The 18,050-nt window shown below is 41.9% G+C and overlaps 1 protein-coding gene across 1 annotated transcript in view; it reads right to left on the bottom strand.

Moving 5' to 3' along the window:
- The window catches only part of LOC122816231 (piezo-type mechanosensitive ion channel component 2-like), a 1,381,906-nt gene that overhangs the window by 21,965 nt on the left and 1,341,891 nt on the right, over window positions 1-18,050 (bottom strand). The window contains exon 51 of the mRNA XM_044088974.1: window positions 3,847-4,063. Within this exon, the coding sequence (XP_043944909.1) occupies window positions 3,847-4,063 (217 nt within the window). The remainder of the gene's footprint in view (window positions 1-3,846; window positions 4,064-18,050) is intronic.

The raw sequence follows: 18,050 nt of genomic DNA, 5'->3' as shown, positions 1-18,050 counted from the left end.
AATGACAAAAAGTACAAGTCTCCTGCAAGTGAATGGCCCCCAAACAATTATACGCATACACTATGCCCGTCCTTATAGACATTTTCTGCATGCATTTTTGGCATTTTTTTAAACCTGAAGGTTTATGGTCCTTTTCTTTACATTCTTTACACATAACTGCTGAAAAAAAAAACAAAGCTAAGAAACAAGGAAGAATTAGTTAAGTCCTCTAACTAAAACGAAGCTTAACTATTGGGGGGAAAGAACAAGTACACCACAGGAAAACCAAAGAGAGGACTAGGTCCTCTAACTTAAATGGGCCTAGCCCTGCTCAAAAAAGGGAACACAGCAAACAATAAAGGCAAGGTGAGATTAACAGAGGACTCGGTCCTCTAACTTAAATGGGCCTAGCCCTGTAGAACGGAAAGGACATACCACTGTAGGAGAAAGGCAATAATAAGAAAGGACTAGGTCCTCTAACTTAAATGGGCCTAGCCCTTGAACAAAATGCTTCACTAAGATACCTAGCCTAAGGAAAGACAACACACAAGGCAATAGGTTAAATAGCAACACGATGGACTAAATAACAGCAAGTCCTGTAATTCAAACTCATGCTATAAAACTAGAAACGAGCCAACAAGGACTCAACAGCAAATACTAAATACAGATTAACTACCACTACGGGATACCAACAACAGGCCTGCGGAGAAACGACGGCCAAACAGTTGACAAAATCAGCGGCAACAATTTAGAATAAACTAATGTCTAACTAACAGTAATGCTACCTATATTCTAAATAACAATATTCTAACTATCTAATAACTAACTACCAAAAATGAAGAAAATGTAGAAAAGATTTAAACTTAGCCACGGCCAAAAAGAGCACTTCTGAACTCGTAAAGCGGCAAACAAGATCTGAGGATTGATGCCACTGCATTATGGGATTCCTACCTTGCCACGAGCCAACTTAGAGACTTTGAGCTTTGTAATCAGCCGAGTCAGAGCTGAAGATCAGCTCCGAACCCACATGTAAGAATGAAGGCGAGATTGGACTACATAACATCACATATTTTACACAAAGCCCACAAGATGAGTAACAAGTTTTGGTTACTGTTATTAGTTTAACAAGTGATTAGTAGAGAATTACGGTGTCACTGTAGCATATACATATGTGCAACCAAGCTAAGCAGACTCCATAGCACAAAGGAATATATTCCTAACTACACCTTAGACAACACATTTTGATTAGAACCCTGGGCACTACATGAGCTGGAGGTGAGAGATGAGTGATAAAGCATTGTCTGCACAACTCTCTCTCTCTTTCTGGGAGGGGGTCTGCATGCCCAGGAGTCACACTTCATGATTCCCAATGGGTACTGGAGATCACAAGGTACTTGTGGCAGTGGAGCTGGGGATGGGGGGGATAAATGAAAAGGCATTGTCTGCTTATCTCTTGCATGGGGGAGGAGGAGGGGGAGTGTGAGTGTACATTCCCAGGATTCACACTAGATGCTATAATCCCCACTGAAGACTTGTTGCTAGGGAGGTGGGTTATGTCACTAACAGAAGTGAATACAGCCTATGTGATCATGCATTACATGCCATCTCTAGGATGTCAAAAGGCAGACACAGGATAAAAATTATGCCTATAAAAGACTTGGTGGTCAGTGGGTGTGGACTCAGAAAAAATAAAAGGCAAGAAGAGGGGGTCTGTGACATAGTGAGATAAAGCCCTGACTGTCCCAGATGACCCAAGTTCAACTAGCAACTTGGGTGCTGGAAGAGCTGGCTCACCCATCTTAGGGCAGAGACAGCAATGGTTCCAGTCAACCAGATGCCAGCATCAAAGTGGAGGCTTGCACAGTGCTGAAATGGCACTGACTGGAGATGTGAGTTTGGCAGTCTCATGTTGGTGATGATAGCTCTTGTACCTTATGAATGAAGGCATACACATGTAAGGAGAGGGTGTAGGCTACCCCATGGTGACAAGAATGCTCATGTGAATTACAAGGAGTGGTGCTAGAGCTCTCATAAAAATGTTCTCATTTTTGGGATACCAGTGTAGGCACAAACCACCTCGTTGGTTGCCTGGATGATGGCCTCTTTGGATAGCTTTTGTCCCTGCTCAGGGAATATGCACTAGAGAGAATTGAAAGGGTTCAGGATACACTGGGGAAGAGTTGGTGGTTGTCAAGCATGCCATCATAAAGAATAAAGAAAAAAAAACAGTGAAAACATATAAAACATATTTATCCACTATGACTCATAACTGTTAGTAGAGGAGTGTGATGTATTCAAGTTGTAAGTACTTTAACAGGAAAACAAATGCATCCATCTGCCATTCTCTGTTGTAAGAAGGATTTGAATGGATCATAACTGTGAGCATTGGTTGCACATTCAACAAACAAGGTTTACTAGAAAGGTAGTGCAGAAAGAAGGAGGCAGGTGTATATGGGGGTGGTGAATGGTTAATGTCCGTTTACCCAGTCTGGAAGTAAAAGTGTAGTTTGATCTTGATGTTTTTGGCACATTCTGGCAAAGGCCGGATGACATGTTTTGTGTCAGCCAGCAGATAGCACACACATTTAGGCCTTCAAAAACAGTGCTTCACATTGAATCTGGGCTGGGTAACTAGGAGCAAACAATGACAGGTCAGTACTATAGGTACCACTCTGTCAGTCATTCTGTCAACCACTGAGTAGATGGTACTTAAAATGCTGTAGGAGAACTATCCAGACTTCTGCACCTGGTCCATTGGTCCTTTGCTCCTTGTGTTGATGAGACTCTAGTATGAGCCCCCCCACCCCCTCACAGGAGTGGCTATGGTTTGGAAGGGCATGCTGAACAAAAAATCAAAAGAGAGAAGAGGCCACACTCTACATTTGATAGCCAGAGAGCCACAGGGAGCCAGAAACACATTAAGAATCTGACACTTGCCATAACAGGAGCAGGATGTGAGTACCCAGCTGACAATCCTATTTATAAGAGAAATGTGAGTGCATCAGAGCTGACACTCCCATTTATAAGAGGAATATGAGTGCATCAGAGCTGTCATTTCCATTTATAAGAGGAATGTGAGTGCATTAGAGCTGACATTCCGATTTATAAGAGGGATGTGAGAGCATCAGAGATGACATTCCCATTTCTAAGAGGAATATGAGTGCATCATAGCTGACACTCCCATTTGTAAGAGGAATATGAGTGCATCAGAACTGACATTCCCATTTATAAGAGGGATATGAGTGCAGCACAGCTGACATTCCCATTTCTAAGAGGAATGTGAGTGCATCAGAGCTGACATTCCCATTTATTAGTGGAATGTGGGTGTATCTAAGGTGACCGATATCATTTTAAGAAGAGCAGGGGTGCATTTAAGCTAAGGCATACCATTTTAAGATGAGTGTCAGTGTCTCCATGCTGCTAAGAGGTCTGTGCATGTTACTCAAGCTAATGCTCATGGCTTCAAGAGAAGTGCAGGTATGTCTAAACTACTCCTGATGTTATAGAAGGTACACTGATACAGTCATGCTTCTGCTGCTATATTAACATTGTGAGATTGTGAGTGTATCCAAGCTATCACTCATGTTATAACAGAATCAGGGGTGTATCTAAGGTATCAGTCATGCTATAACAGAATCAGGGGTGTATCTAAGGTATCACTTGTGCTACAACAGAATCAGGAGTGCATCTAAGGTATCAGTCATGCTATAACACAATTAGGGGTGTATCTAAGGAATCAGTCCGTGTTGTAAGAGGAAAGGGGGTGCCTCCAGGGTGACCATCACTGTTATAAGGTTAAAACGTGTCCATTCAAGCAGTGAGGCTTTTAAAATGAGTAAAACAAATGATAATGTTTTGAATACTTACCCATATCCAGCTAGGAATCCCAGACTTGAAGGGCTGACCTTGTCGTTCAATATAACAAGCTCTATGTTCTTGCAGCTCTCACCAAAACAGTCATTGCTCCATGCCCGAATAATCCACCACTCAGTAACTTGGTTAGAAGATACATTAGTATGGAGCTGATTTAGTTTGACAGTGATATTCCGGAAGAAGGCCATGTCTTCCATTCGATTAAAGTGAGCTGTTTCTCAGCAACAGAAAAAAAGTGGTGTTAGAAATCAATTTTATGTATTTTTTTATACTGTTATCAAAATTTTCAATACAGTTTTTTTACATAAAACCTTCTGAACTGTTGGATGTGCTATTTTTTCAGATCCATGCCATTTGATATTCCAAAACAACTATGACAGTTTAGGAAATAGTCACTAACACCATGCGCCTTTATTTAATATTGTCAATGTGTAATAACTTAGGCAGTTTCCAGCACTGGCCATAGCATTTCTGCAAAACAGTCTACCTAGTGCATTTAATGCAAAAAGGAAGCCAATCTGGTGGTCCCCTGCTATAAACAAACTCTACAACAGAAGAAAGAAACTGTTGCAAAAAAGAGTAAAATACCATGATTGGAGGAACTCCGTGGTTAGCCTCAGTAAGAAGTTGAGATCCCTCATAAAATCCTCCAAAGCTAGTTATGAAAACAAAATCGCCACTGATTCTAAAGACAACCACAAAGCATTCTATAGCTATGTCAAGAAATGGCAACACTCAGATCTGCTCTGCGTTACAGCACAATGGCACTAAATATACCGAACCAACTGATATTGCCAACATCCTGGCAGATAGGTTCAGTGCTAACTTTACCCCTCTCTCATCCCCTAAAGGGCCCATCTCTATACCGGAAGAATGCAAAGTACCTGTAATTACAGCTGCACAGGTAAGAAACACAGTCTCCAATGCCAAGAACACAGCATCCACGGGACCTGACAACATCCCAGGCTGTGTTCTACATGAACTACAGAACGAACTGGCACCCCACCTGAGTGCCATGTTCAATCATAGCCTCACCTCAGGCTTTGTGCCCACTGAATGGCGCACAGCAACAGTTATCCCACTCCACAAAGGGGGAGCCACCACGGACCCCGGGAACTACCGCCCCATTAGCCTGACGAGCCTGGTCTGCAAGGCTATGGAGCATATCATCATGGAACTTACAAACAATGACATTGGTAATCTCCAAACTCTGGACCCTACCCAGTTTGGGTTTGTAAAAGGAAGATCATGTCTCCTAAACCTGATAGACTTCTTTGAAGCGGTCACCAAAGCTGTAGATGAGGGTAAGGTGATACACACAGCCTATCTAGATCTTGCCAAGGCTTTCGACACCATCCCCACTCTGGAATTATAGATAAACTCACTAAACTAGGTATAAATCCCTATGTCATAAGATGGGCTGCCAACTGGCTCACTGACCGAACACACACTGTGAAAGTAGCAGATTCTAAATCCAACTTCAGATCAGTGACAAGTGGAGTACCACAGGGTTCAGTCCTAGGTCCTCTCCTGTTTGGTATCTACTTCTCTGAAGTACAGGCTAACACAGAAGGTCTTTGCCTAACAAAGTTCGCAGATGACTGCAAACTAGGAGCCATAATCAAATCTCCTAATGATGTGGACATCCTACAAAAGGGCCTCACTGATGCAGATGCCTGGTGTCAAAGCCATGGCCTCAAGCTCAATGCCAAAAAATGCATTGCCTTCCCTTTTGGTAAAAACTCTGTACCCATGAACTACCACATAGGCGGTAGTCTACTTAACACCAAAAGTGTGATAAGAGACCTTGGGACACAGGTGGACAGTAGTCTCTCCTTTCATAATCACATCGCCATAGTAGTCAGGAAATCCTTCTACGTGGCACACCTCATCACAAAAGGTTTCTTATCCAGGAAAAAAGAGGTCATTGTTCCCCTCTACTCATCACTCATTAGACTCATTATAGAGTACAACGCCCCTTTTGGTATGTACCTCACAAGACATCTACAACAACTGGAAAGGCCACAGAAATACCTCACAAAGAGGATTACCAGCTTCAAACAGATGCCCCACGCAGACCGTCTCAGAAAACTCCAGCTTTACTTTGTCGCATATGGCATACTCAGAGGCGATCTCTGCCTAACATACAAAGCTATGTCAAACCTAGAGCTGTTGGACATGCTCCACGTAAAGAAATCCCTCCGAGCTACATGCTCTGGGGACCTAAACCTTGTCACCACAATAAACAGAACATGCTGGAGGGATAGATTCCTGTCTCAGAGACTTCCCATACTCTGGAACAAACTACCTATCTATATCAAACAAAGCTCCTCATTAGCACTCTTCAAGAAAAATCTTGATGATTGGATGGGAGATAGAAAATTCACCCCGGGGATCACTTCTGTGGCTCTGCTTGACAGGGGCACAGGAAAATAATTTTCTTGGGTGGCAAAAGCCAGTGTACTCTTTGGCTAGGCTTATATAGGCCATACGGCCAATAGCCTAGTACCTACCTATGAACCTATGTGGCTTTAAATACACAGATCATGCTGCAAATGACCATAATTTATTTAAAACAAAAATTATAAAGGCATAAAGAAGCTTTTCTTGCCCTGCACCACCTTTGTTATTTATTTAACAAATTATGAAATTGCTAAGTCTCAATATAAATGCCAAAAGCTCTTTAGAACCCTTGCATATTAATTTTAAACCGATGACTGTTTTTGTATTACACTGCATTTTTAAATAATTCTTTGCCACTGTTGCCTACTCACAGCCTTGAACCCCTTACTGAATAGGCAGACCAACTCATTCTTACTGATCCCTAAGGGTCGTGTGTCGTTCAGCAGAGATTGGAATTTTTTTTGCATGTTCTTAACACTTCCCAGATGGTCAGAAGGTGTGATGCAGCACCCACTGAGCTGGGTCCATTGTGACTGCATGCTTCACACACCTCTGACTTCCATCAGCAGTACCCATTGAGCTGGGTCCATTGTGACTGCATGCCTCACACACCTCTGACTTCCATCAGCAATACCTATGCATCCTTGGTGGTTACTTTCCTGAGTAGCAGGTTTTAGGGACTGTAGCATCAGGCAGGTGGGCCTCTTGCTTTGGGACTCCACTAAATCTTCCCCAAGAATGCTGGACTCACATCAGACAGTTACTCATTCTCACCCCCTTTCCAATTTGTTTCACCCAGCACATGCTGGCTGATAGTAAAACCTGAGATTTCTGGGGTGTAGATAAGCCTAGAACTGCTATGCTGCAGAACTTACCTAAAACTATGTGTTTACTTCCCATATGAAGGCTTCATTTATCACTTTTCAGAGGCCAGCATATTTTTTTTTACATTCTATCTTTCACTGATTTGCATACTGACTGATACAAAACAATCAGAATGCAGAGACATATTGTTTTCATTTTCAGTTATCTGGTTCATACTTCATTATTTTGTTCACCAGTCTAATTGTTGCCACCCTCACATCTCTCTAGCTGCAAAGATAGACAAGACTGCACATTAAAAATGCTTAGTAAATGTGCTATAGTTACTTTGAGACCATCTGAGATCATAAAGTTCATAACAAATTATGATCTGTTTGCTTGTGTGTTTTATTATTATTATTATTATTATTATTATTATTATTATTAGCATTATTTTTTTAACCTGCCTTTTGGTTTAGAGCTAATTGGCTATTTGATCTGATCTTCTGTGGAGGCAATGGCAGGGGCTTGGCAATCCAGTTACCATAATGCATGCTGGGGGATTTTTTCTTTCTTACTCCGCTTATTTGTCTTAACCAAATGCATAAACCCACATATTTTACAATATGTTCTACCTTTCTGAAGAGATCTATTGCATATAGCTTTTGTCAGTTTTCCCTGATGGTTACTGAAACAGTGCAATGTCTTTAATCTTAACACCTATAAAAGTTGAGGAGGTACACAGCTGCTGAGTCCTCAATTTGATGCTGCTGTCTGGCAACTAAAATGCTAAATAAGCTGCCATCATTAGCAAAATCTATGCCCAATGTATGGTTCATTGACTGAATGGTTCATTGTTCCACAATATAAAAGTCCTGCTGTGTAATACTCTATTACTGTAGATTTTGCCAAACATCTAGTCTTGGAGAGAAGGGGTTCTAGAGGTAGCAATGGTCAGAACTGACATGTGACGGTCTAATTATTATCTTATGTTGTCACAATACACACATTGCTGCATTTGTGGCCTGGGCAAGCTCAGGCATAGACTGTAAAGATGCTAGCAGTATTCCTTGAGATACAGCCACAAACTAAGGGATTGTTCTACATTCCTTGGGTGGGGTTGGATATTGTCTATTAGTACTGAAAAGTCATGGGGTAGTGAATGTTAGAATTTCTGTAAACCAAAGACTGGCATGCAGGATGGGTGGGGTGTAGAACTAGTACAATTAAATTGAGATTTGGGGTTAGTGTAGCTCATGAAGTGAAACATTCTGCAAAATGCTGTAAGATGGTGGGTGACACCAACAAACAAACACTAGGAGAAATTATTGCACTGTATCTATCCTAGATAAAACTGCAGCTATGTTACTTTCTATGCCATTATGTTCAACTTATTTAGGGTGCTGAAGCATAACACACACAAACAAAGGGATATTAGAATAATTATGTGGTAGTTGTGCTGTAGGGTGGCTCTGACATGGCATTAGGTTATGGGATTTGTGAAACACAGTAAGAAAAAAAGATGATGTAGCAACAGGGGCATCTGGTGTAAAAATGTTCTAGTCCCCACATTCCAGACTCAGACACTCATTAAAACAAAGAGTTAGAAGGTCACACTGAAAAACCAATCAGTAAAAACTAAATGAAAACTCCAGCCAAGCTAGAACTTCCAATGAGTGACCTCCCAAACCTCCTGTAACAGAGGCACATGGGATATATGCAAATGACCCTTATGAACATCAGGTGTTTTAGCTAAATGGCAATTTTGATTGTCCATGACTTTTACTTTTGAAGTCGTTTTAATGGACAATTTCAGGCCAATAAAGCCAAACCCCACTAGCTATGGATATGCATATTTCGGCCTTGTTATGACCTCGTCAACATAGCACAAGCAGAGTGTTTGACTAAGCATAAGAGACTACTCAGCTGATGTCCATTATCATTAGGCTGACTGCAAAATATCTCTAACAAATTAAAACAAAGAGTTAGAAGGTCACACTGAAAAACAAATCAGTAAAAACTAAATGAAAACTCCAGCCAAGCTAGAACTTCCAATGAGAGACTCAGACACTCAGGAAATGTTTTGAGATTTCTTTCCAGAAACCTAGAAATGCTGAAAAAATGGGCACTGGAGCAATACATTCTGCTGTCCTCTTACTTTTTATTTTCAGTAGCTGGAAATCTAAAATCTTCCAAGTAATTACCATCTATGCTTTCTGTTGAGCATACTTTACTCTGACAACAGTACTTCATTTTTTCTTGAATGCCCATGCTGGAAAAATGTCTTTGAATCAGTGCACCAATTAAACATACTACAAGAGCATATGAGTGTTTATTGTGTTGATGGCAAAAGATATAACATGGAGGAAAAAAACATTTAAAAATTTAGGAAGGGCATTGTTTTTAATGCACAAAGGGTTACTACATGGATGATGGTAAAAAAGTGCAGGCAGCAAATATCTAAGGGTTTTTTTAGATGACACTTGTAAATGTGAATTGTTATCCTGCATTTATATAAATAAAAACAAAGAAACTAGTGGTCTTAAAACTTTGTTGATGAGCTCAGTCACAATAATTTCCAAAAATCATGAAACCCAGGTAGTGTTCCAAAGCAACAAGCCTTTATTCGTTACAGACAAGGAAGCAAGCATCAGTTACAAAAAATCTGAAATATTTTGACAATGTTAAACATATCAGCTTTTATATACTTGAGTAGGTGTAGAAAATGTATGTATTGTTTAATTTCAAACCAGTCCATTCAAGGCAAACAGTATAAATAGGGCCATAAAAGTGCATTTTAGAACAAAATAACACCCCGCACGCTACTTACTGACTAGATCAAACTAAATCCTAGTTAAGGAAAACACTACCTATTTGCAACCTACATCCCAAAATCAGGTATTCAGAAAAGTATAAAATACACATAACATGGGCGACCGTTGCTCTACACCAATAGTCAGCTCCTCCCTGGTTAGATCTGACCACAAACTAATCACTCTCGAAATCCAACCCCCCCCCCCCCCGGCAAAGGTAACCACCATGAAAAACTTCTCCAAAGCTAACTTTGGGCTCCTAAAAACAGAGGTGGTTAACTTCATGGCAACCATGCAAATGGAGAATAGTTGCGTGACTGCAGAATCATACACCAATGCACTGTACAAATATGTACACAAATGCATGGGTCTCGCCATACCCAACAGAACCAAGATGCTCTCCTCCAAAAAAAGGAAGCCAATCTGGTGGTCCCCTGCCATAAACAAACTCTACAACAGAAGGAGGAAACTGATGCGGAATAAGGTGAAGTCCCAAGACTGGAAAAACTCCCTTATCAGCCTCAGCAAAAAGTTGAGATACCTCATCAAATCCTCTAAAGCTAGCTATGAAAACAGAATTGCAGCAGATAGTTAAAACAACTACAAGGCCTTCTATAGTTATGTAAAGAATCTCCACGGCAATATCCAGATTTGCTCTGAGCTACTGCATAATGGTACCTCCTATACTGAGCCAACAGACATTGCCAGTATACTGGCCGACAAATTCAGTGCCAACTTTACCCCCAAAAGGACCAATCACAATACCAGTAGATTGCCAGGCACCCAGTATTACTGCTGCACAGGTTAAAACAGCACTGTCCAAGGCCAAGAATATAGCTTCTATGGGACCTGACCATATCCCTGGTTGTGTTCTACATGAAGTACAGAGTGAACTGGCACCTCACCTGTGTGCCCTGTTCAATCACAGCCTCACCTCAGGTTTTGTCCCTACCAAATGGTGCACTGCTACAGTCATCCCTCTCTACAAAGAAGGAGCAACTACAGACCCTGGTAACTATTGCCCCATTAGCCTGAAGAGTCTGATATGCAAAGCTATGGAGCGCATCATCATGGACCTAATAAACAAGGATATAGGGAATCTCCAAACTCTGGATCCTACACAGTTTGGTTTTGTGAAGGGTAGATCATGCCTGCTCAAATTGGTGGACTTCTTTGAATCAGTCACCAGAGCTGTGGATGAAGGCAAGGTGGTTCATACAGCCTACCCTGATCTGGCCAAGGCTTTTGATACCATTCCCCACTCAGAAATCATAGAAAAACTCACTAAGTTTGGCATCAACCTCTATATGACTAGGTGGGTTGCAAACTGGCTCACAGATAGAACCCACAGTGTGAAAGTAACTGACTCCAAGTCAGATTGCCGACTAGTCATGGGTGGAGTCCCACAGGGTTTGGTCCTGGGTCCTCTCCTGTTTGGTATCTACTTCTCTGATGTCCAGGCCAGCACAAAGGGACTCTGGCTGACCAAGTTCACAGATGATTGCGAGTTGGGAGCTATTATTAACTCCCCAAGTGATGCTGACATCCTACAGAATGGCCTCACTGAGACCAACGACTGGTGTCAGAACCATGACCTTAAGCTCAATGCCAAAAAATGTGTCGTCATCCCCTTTGGGAAAAACTCGGTTCCCATGAATTACCACACTGATGGTAGTCCACTGAACACAGAATGCGTTGTAAGAGATCTGGGAACACAGGTTGATAGCAACCTCTCTTTTGACCACCACATTGTCACTGTGGTCAGAAAGTCCTTCTATGTGGCACATCTCATTACTAAGGGTTTTGCATCCAGGAAGAAAGAGGTCATTGTCTCCCTCTACTCTACCCTCATTAGGCCAGTCATCGAGTACAATGCCCCATTTGGCATGTACCTCACTAGACACCTGCAACAACTGGAGAGGATGCAAAAGTATCTCACAAAGAGGATCCTAGGCCTTAAACACTTGTCCTATATGGACAGACTCAAAAAACTCCAACTATTCTCTGTCTCATATCACCTACTTAGAGGCGATCTCTGCTTGACTTACGAAGCCATGTCTGACCCAGCTCTGTTAGAAATGCTACATCTAAAGAAATCCCAGTCCCTCTGTACCACATGCTCCAGAGACCTCAACCTCATTACCACAATTAACAGAACACGCTGGAGGGACAGGTTCATAACCCAGAGACTGCCCATGCTATGGAACAGACTTCCCATACATGTCAAGAAGAGCTCCTCACTGACTCTCTTCAAGAGAAATCTTGATGAGTGGATGGGAAACAGAAAATTCACCCCGGGGATAACTCCAGTGGCTCCACTCGACAGAGGCACTGGGAACTAAGGTCGGGTGGCACTATGCCAGGGTAATCCTATGGCTAGGCTTGTAAAGGCTCCAGGGTCATTAGCCTAGTACACACCTATGAACCTAAAAAGACATTTAACTAAAATTGCTTTCAGTTACCTAATGCAATAAAGCCTTCATCAGGTCTGTGACAAGAACTAAAATCAAGAAAAAACCCACAGCTATCTAACCATAAACGCAATCTAACTAGAACACAATAAATATAAAAATGCATCTGTCTAATAATATCATCTAGTAAATATCTATCCATGTATATCAGTGTGCATAAAAAACTAATTAACAGCTCAGAAAAAAAAAATCAGTGCTTTGCAAAAAAAACCTGTCATGATACTTCTCATGTTTACAGCCGCAAAACATGTTTATACAATGAAAACTAGTAGAAAAACCATAAAAAAATACAGAAAACAGTGGATGAAGTAAACTAGTAATGTATAAGAGTGTGCAAGTATGTACATGAGTGTGCATGAATGTCCACCACTATGATAAATGGGGGAATTGTACTAATAGTACTTGGCAATAGCGACATGAAAAAAAAATGTGTGTTTGAATTTACTATTTAAATCTCTGGTGTGATGCAGTAAATCTAATCAAAGCAGAATTGAGGTTAAAGTAACTAAATATATATACATTCATACACATTTGGCACATAATTTTTTATTATTATTTAGTATATTTTCAGTACTAAAAATATTTCCTCAAAAAATCCCCTAAAAATCTTTACAGAGTGTGTGGCAGCTTATGTAAATTCAATTCTGAAATTTAAGAAAGTTCAGTTACAGATTTGCTGTTCTGAACTGTTTGTAAGTTTCTTGGAGGCCAGTGCTTGCTTGGGCTAAAGGGAAGTCTCTGTGTTCACCAGTAGCAGTGGTTAACACTGAACAGCCTGCCTGTCCCTGTAGGAGTGGTTACTGCCTAGAAGCTGTAGTTTTACTGGCCATTTTGGGTAAATTCTAAACTCCTTGATCTCTGTCTCTTAAAACCCTGCTGCCTCGTGGTTTTGGCATTTTTCCAGGCTTGTTAGTTGTTGCTGAAGCACCTACCAAGGGGAGAAAACACTGAGAGAAGAAAGGAGCCACTTTTGAGATTTTAAGTATTTTCTTCTGATTTTTTGTTAAGAATTACTGCTTTGCCGCCTACTTTTTGGCGTTTTCTGGCTTGCTGAAGTTTATATCTGTATTAGAAACAGTATTTAGAACACATCTAGAGCCTGTTTACTGCATTTCCTGTGTTGCACTTAATTTAAAATCGTTTTTTTCTCTTAAAACTGCATTTTACCTGATTTTGGCCTAGCACTCAAGTGTGGGGTCATTTATTGCACTGTTGTGAATATTTTGCTACTTGTGTATCTCTGCTAACTTTAAACTAAAACAAAAAAAGAAAAAAAACAAAAAAATCTTGCTTTTTTCCCACTTTCTGAAATTTAAGAAAGTTCAGTTACAGATTTGCTGTTCTGAACTGTTTGTAAGTTTCTTGGAGGCCAGTGCTTGCTTGGGCTAAAGGGAAGTCTCTGTGTTCACCAGTGGCAGTGGTTAACACTGAACAGCCTGCCTGTCCCTGTAGAAGTGGTTACTGCCTAGAAGCTGTAGTTTTATTGGCCATTTTGGGTCAATTCTAAACTCCTTGATCTCTGTCTCTTAAAACCCTGCTGCCTCGTGGTTTTGGCGTCTTTCCAGGATTGTTAGTTGTTGCTGAAGCACCTACCAAGGGGAGAAAACGCTGAGAGAAGAAAGGAGCCACTTTTGAGATTTTAAGTATTTTTTTCTGATTTTTTGTTAAGAATTATTGCTTTGCCGCCTACTTTTCAGCGTTTTCTGGCTTGCTAAAGTTTATATCTGTATTAGAAACAGTATTTAGAACACATCTAGAGCCTGTTTACTGCATTTCCTGTGTTGCACTTAATTTAAAATCGTTTTTTTCTCTTAAAACTGCATTTTACCTGATTTTGGCCTAGCACTCAAGTGTGGGGTCATTTATTGCACTGTTGTGAATATTTTGCTACTTGTGTATCTCTGCTACCTTTAAACTAAAACAAAAAAGAAAAAAAAAAAAAAATCTTGCTTTTTTCCCACTTTCTGAAATTTAAGAAAGTTCAATTACAGATTTGCTGTTCTGAACTGTTTGTAAGTTTCTTGGAGGCCAGTGCTTGCTTGGGCTAAAGGGAAGTCTCTGTGTTCACCAGTGGCAGTGGTTAACACTGAACAGCCTGCCTGTCCCTGTAGGAGTGGTTACTGCCTAGAAGCTGTAGTTTTATTGGCAATTTTGGGTCAACTCTAAACTCCTTGATCTTTCTCTCTTAAAACCCTGCAACCCTCTTTTTGCACGGTCTTGCGCACAGAGCAGCATCGGGCAGTGCCGCTTAAACAGGTTTAAAGTATTCCCGGCTCCACAAAGTCTGCTCTTCACGTTTTCCCTTAGAACTGCTCTAAATCTCTAATTAAGCACTCTATTCTCATTCTATAGCCCTGCACTTGCTCATATAAGTAATCTCATAGGTAAACGCAAACTAAAGCACTACATCCTCTTATACTCCTTCTAAGCACTTGCTCCCTATTGGTTCTTTCTGATCAAGTCAATAAGTAGTTCCCTATATTATTCAGGCATGTCCAAAGGTAATTTTCGAGTTTACTCTCCAGTCCAGCTGGTGAATCTGGGAATCTTGAGGCAATGTTACAACTGCCTTATATATACAGACCACCATCTCCTCCTCCCAACAAGCACAAATATATGTGAGAGATGCAACTATATAGCCAAACTGGAGGCTAAGCTCTCTCAACCCAGTACTGGCACAGCCTGTCAGGAGGAGAAGGTAACCACACACGCCACAAATCCAGTCTCACATAGACCTATCGCATCAGCAAACCAAACACATAAACACACAAAAACATACTCGGAGGCTCTAAATAAAAATCTGCCTAAGCAGCAGAGACCTCCAAAGCAGACATCCAAGCAACACCTACCACGAAACAATATCCACGTAGCACATAGCTCACAAAGTCAGTGTGCTACACAGTCACAGCCCTTAAGGCTAAACAACACACCTAATACACTTGTAATAGGTGACTCTATTGTCAGACACACTGACGTCCCACTCACCAGGCTGAACAAGGAGAAGGTCACTGTAAGCTGCCTGTTGGGTGCCAGGATCCACCACATAACACAATCACTCAGGTTACTCCAAAGCAAGTACAAATATGACTCCATCATTGTCCATGCTGGTGTGAATGACCTGAGACGTACCTCCCTGGATTACATGAAAAAAGACGTACAGGAGCTCTTTGATCATGTAGCCCAGGCCGGTATGACGCTGACCTTGAGTAGCATCTTACCCTCACCAAGAATGATGCCACAGTATAAAGACAAAATTATCAATTTTAACAATTGGCTAAAGTATTGGTGTCATTCAAAAGGGATCCAGAGTCTGTCAGCCTGGGATGACATGTTCAACAAGCCACGTTGCTTCGCTAGGGACGGCTTGCATCTGTCACCCCTGGGTTTTCGAATACTGGCAAAGGCTCTTGCCTCCCTCATAATGCCTTTTTTAGGGGAGGCTCAAAAGACAAACCCACCCCCATAGACAACACAAAGAAGAAAAAACTAAGGGTAATGCTGCTCAATGCCAGAAGTCTAAACCTCAAGATGCATGCAGTCGAGACTCTCCTCAGTATGGAGAATATTGATATCTGTGCAGTAACAGAAACCTGGTTCAAGGCTCCCGAGAGCACCCCAGCACTAACAGGCTATACTTCATACCATGCTTTCCAGCCCCAAAACTCGGACCAAACCACGAAAGAAGGGGGAGTATCCATATTTATCAAAGATACCCACACCTCCAGGTTAGTGGCACTGCACAAAGCATCGGAGACCATCCATGTGCAACTAACAGTGGGCAAAACTGCCTTTCAGTTTGTAGCCTGCTACAGACCACCCTCCCAAACACAGGAATCTCACTCGGCTTTCCTGAGAACACTGGAGAATATGAAGGTCTCTCCAAACACTGTTATACTGGGTGACTTCAACTACCCAAACATCGATTGGGAAAACTACTCAAGCCCAAACACCCTCGCCCAATGGTTCCTAGAATTTATAAACTCAAATGCTATGGAACAACTGGTCACCACTCCCACAAGAGGGGAAGACATATTGGATCTGGTCATCACCAACATGGGGTCTCTATGTTCCACACCAGAAGTATACCCCTCATTGGTAAGATCAGACCATAAACAAATCTCACTGGACATCCATATTCCATCCCCACCCCTAGCCAAGGAAACCACGGTGAAGAACTTCTCAAAAGCAAACTTCACACTTCTCAAAACTGAGGTGGAATCCTTCAAAGCCCCCGGGCCAGTGGAAAATACGGCCCAAAATGCAGAATCCTTTACAAAAGCATTCTATGGACACTTACAGGAATGCATGGAGCATGCTATCCCAAATAAAACCAAGACTCACTCCTCCAAAGGCAGGAGACCTGTCTGATGGACCCCGGCCATAAATAAGCTATACAACAGAAGGAGAAAGCTACTACATGACAGAGCAAAATCCCAAAAAGGGAAGGCGTCATTGATCAGTACTAGCAAGAAACTACGATCCCTCATAAAATCATCTAAGGCCAGCTTCGAAAGACAAATTGCACAAGACACTAAAGATAATCATAAGGCCTTCTTTAGTTATGTCAGAAACCTGGGAGGCAACTCCCAGATATGCTCTGAGTTAGTGCAAAATGACAAAAAATACACTGAACCCACAGACATTGCCAACATCCTGGCAGAAAGGGTCAGTGCAAACTTCTCCCCCCTCCCCCCCCAAAAGAGCAAATGTCTATCCCAACAGAGTGTAGCCTTCCTGAGATCACAGATGCACAGGTGAGAGCTGCCCTCTCCAAAGCAAAAAACACAGCATCAATGGGACCAGATGGTGACCCGGGCTGCATCTTACACAAGCTCCAAGAAGGACTAAACCCTCATATAAAGTCACTGTTCAATCTCAGCCTTACTACAGGATATGTTCCCAAAGAATGGCGTACAGCAACAGTGGTCCCACTCCACAAAGGTGGTGCCACAACAGACCGTGGAAACTATCGCCCTATAAGCCTGACTAGCCTGGTCTGCAAAGCTATGGAGTGTATCATCATGGAAATCATAAACAAAGACATTGGGAACCTCCAGACACTGGATCCTACCCAATTCGGCTTCGTTAAGGGCAGATCTTGCCTTTTGAACCTGGTCGACTTCTTTGAAACAGTTACCAAAGCCATAGATGAAGGGAAGGTAGTCCACACAGCCTACCTGGAACTCGCAAAAGCATTCGACACAATACCCCACTCGGGCATCATAAATAAGCTCACCAGCTTAAATATCAACCCCTATGTCACAAGATGGGTTGCAAACTGGTTCAGGGATAGAACCCACATGGTCAGAATAGCAGGTGCCATGTCAGACTCTAAACCAGTTACAAGTGGTGTCCCACAAGGCTCAGTCCTGGGACCTCTCTTGTTCGGTATATATTTCTCCGAGGTACAGGCTAACATGGGTGGACTATGGCTGACCAAGTTCGCAGATGACTGCAAACTGGGTGTTGTAATCGACTCTCTGACTGACACAAGCATCCTCCAAAAGTGTCTCACAGAGACGGATAACTAGTGCCAGAGCCATGGCCTAAAGCTAAATGCCAAAAAGTGCATAGTCATCCCCTTTGGGAAAAACAAAGTGCCCACAAATTACCACATAGGTGGTAATCCATTAAGTACGGAAGAAGTAATTAGGGACTTGGGGACCCAAGTAGATAGCAATCTCTCCTTTGACAATCACGTTGCCAAAGT

This window comes from Protopterus annectens, chromosome 12.part0, assembly GCF_019279795.1.
Source record: "Protopterus annectens isolate FY-2018-M chromosome 12.part0, PAN1.0, whole genome shotgun sequence".
Classification (NCBI taxonomy): Eukaryota; Metazoa; Chordata; order Ceratodontiformes; family Protopteridae; genus Protopterus; species Protopterus annectens.
This window is presented reverse-complemented; position numbering and strand designations above follow the sequence as displayed.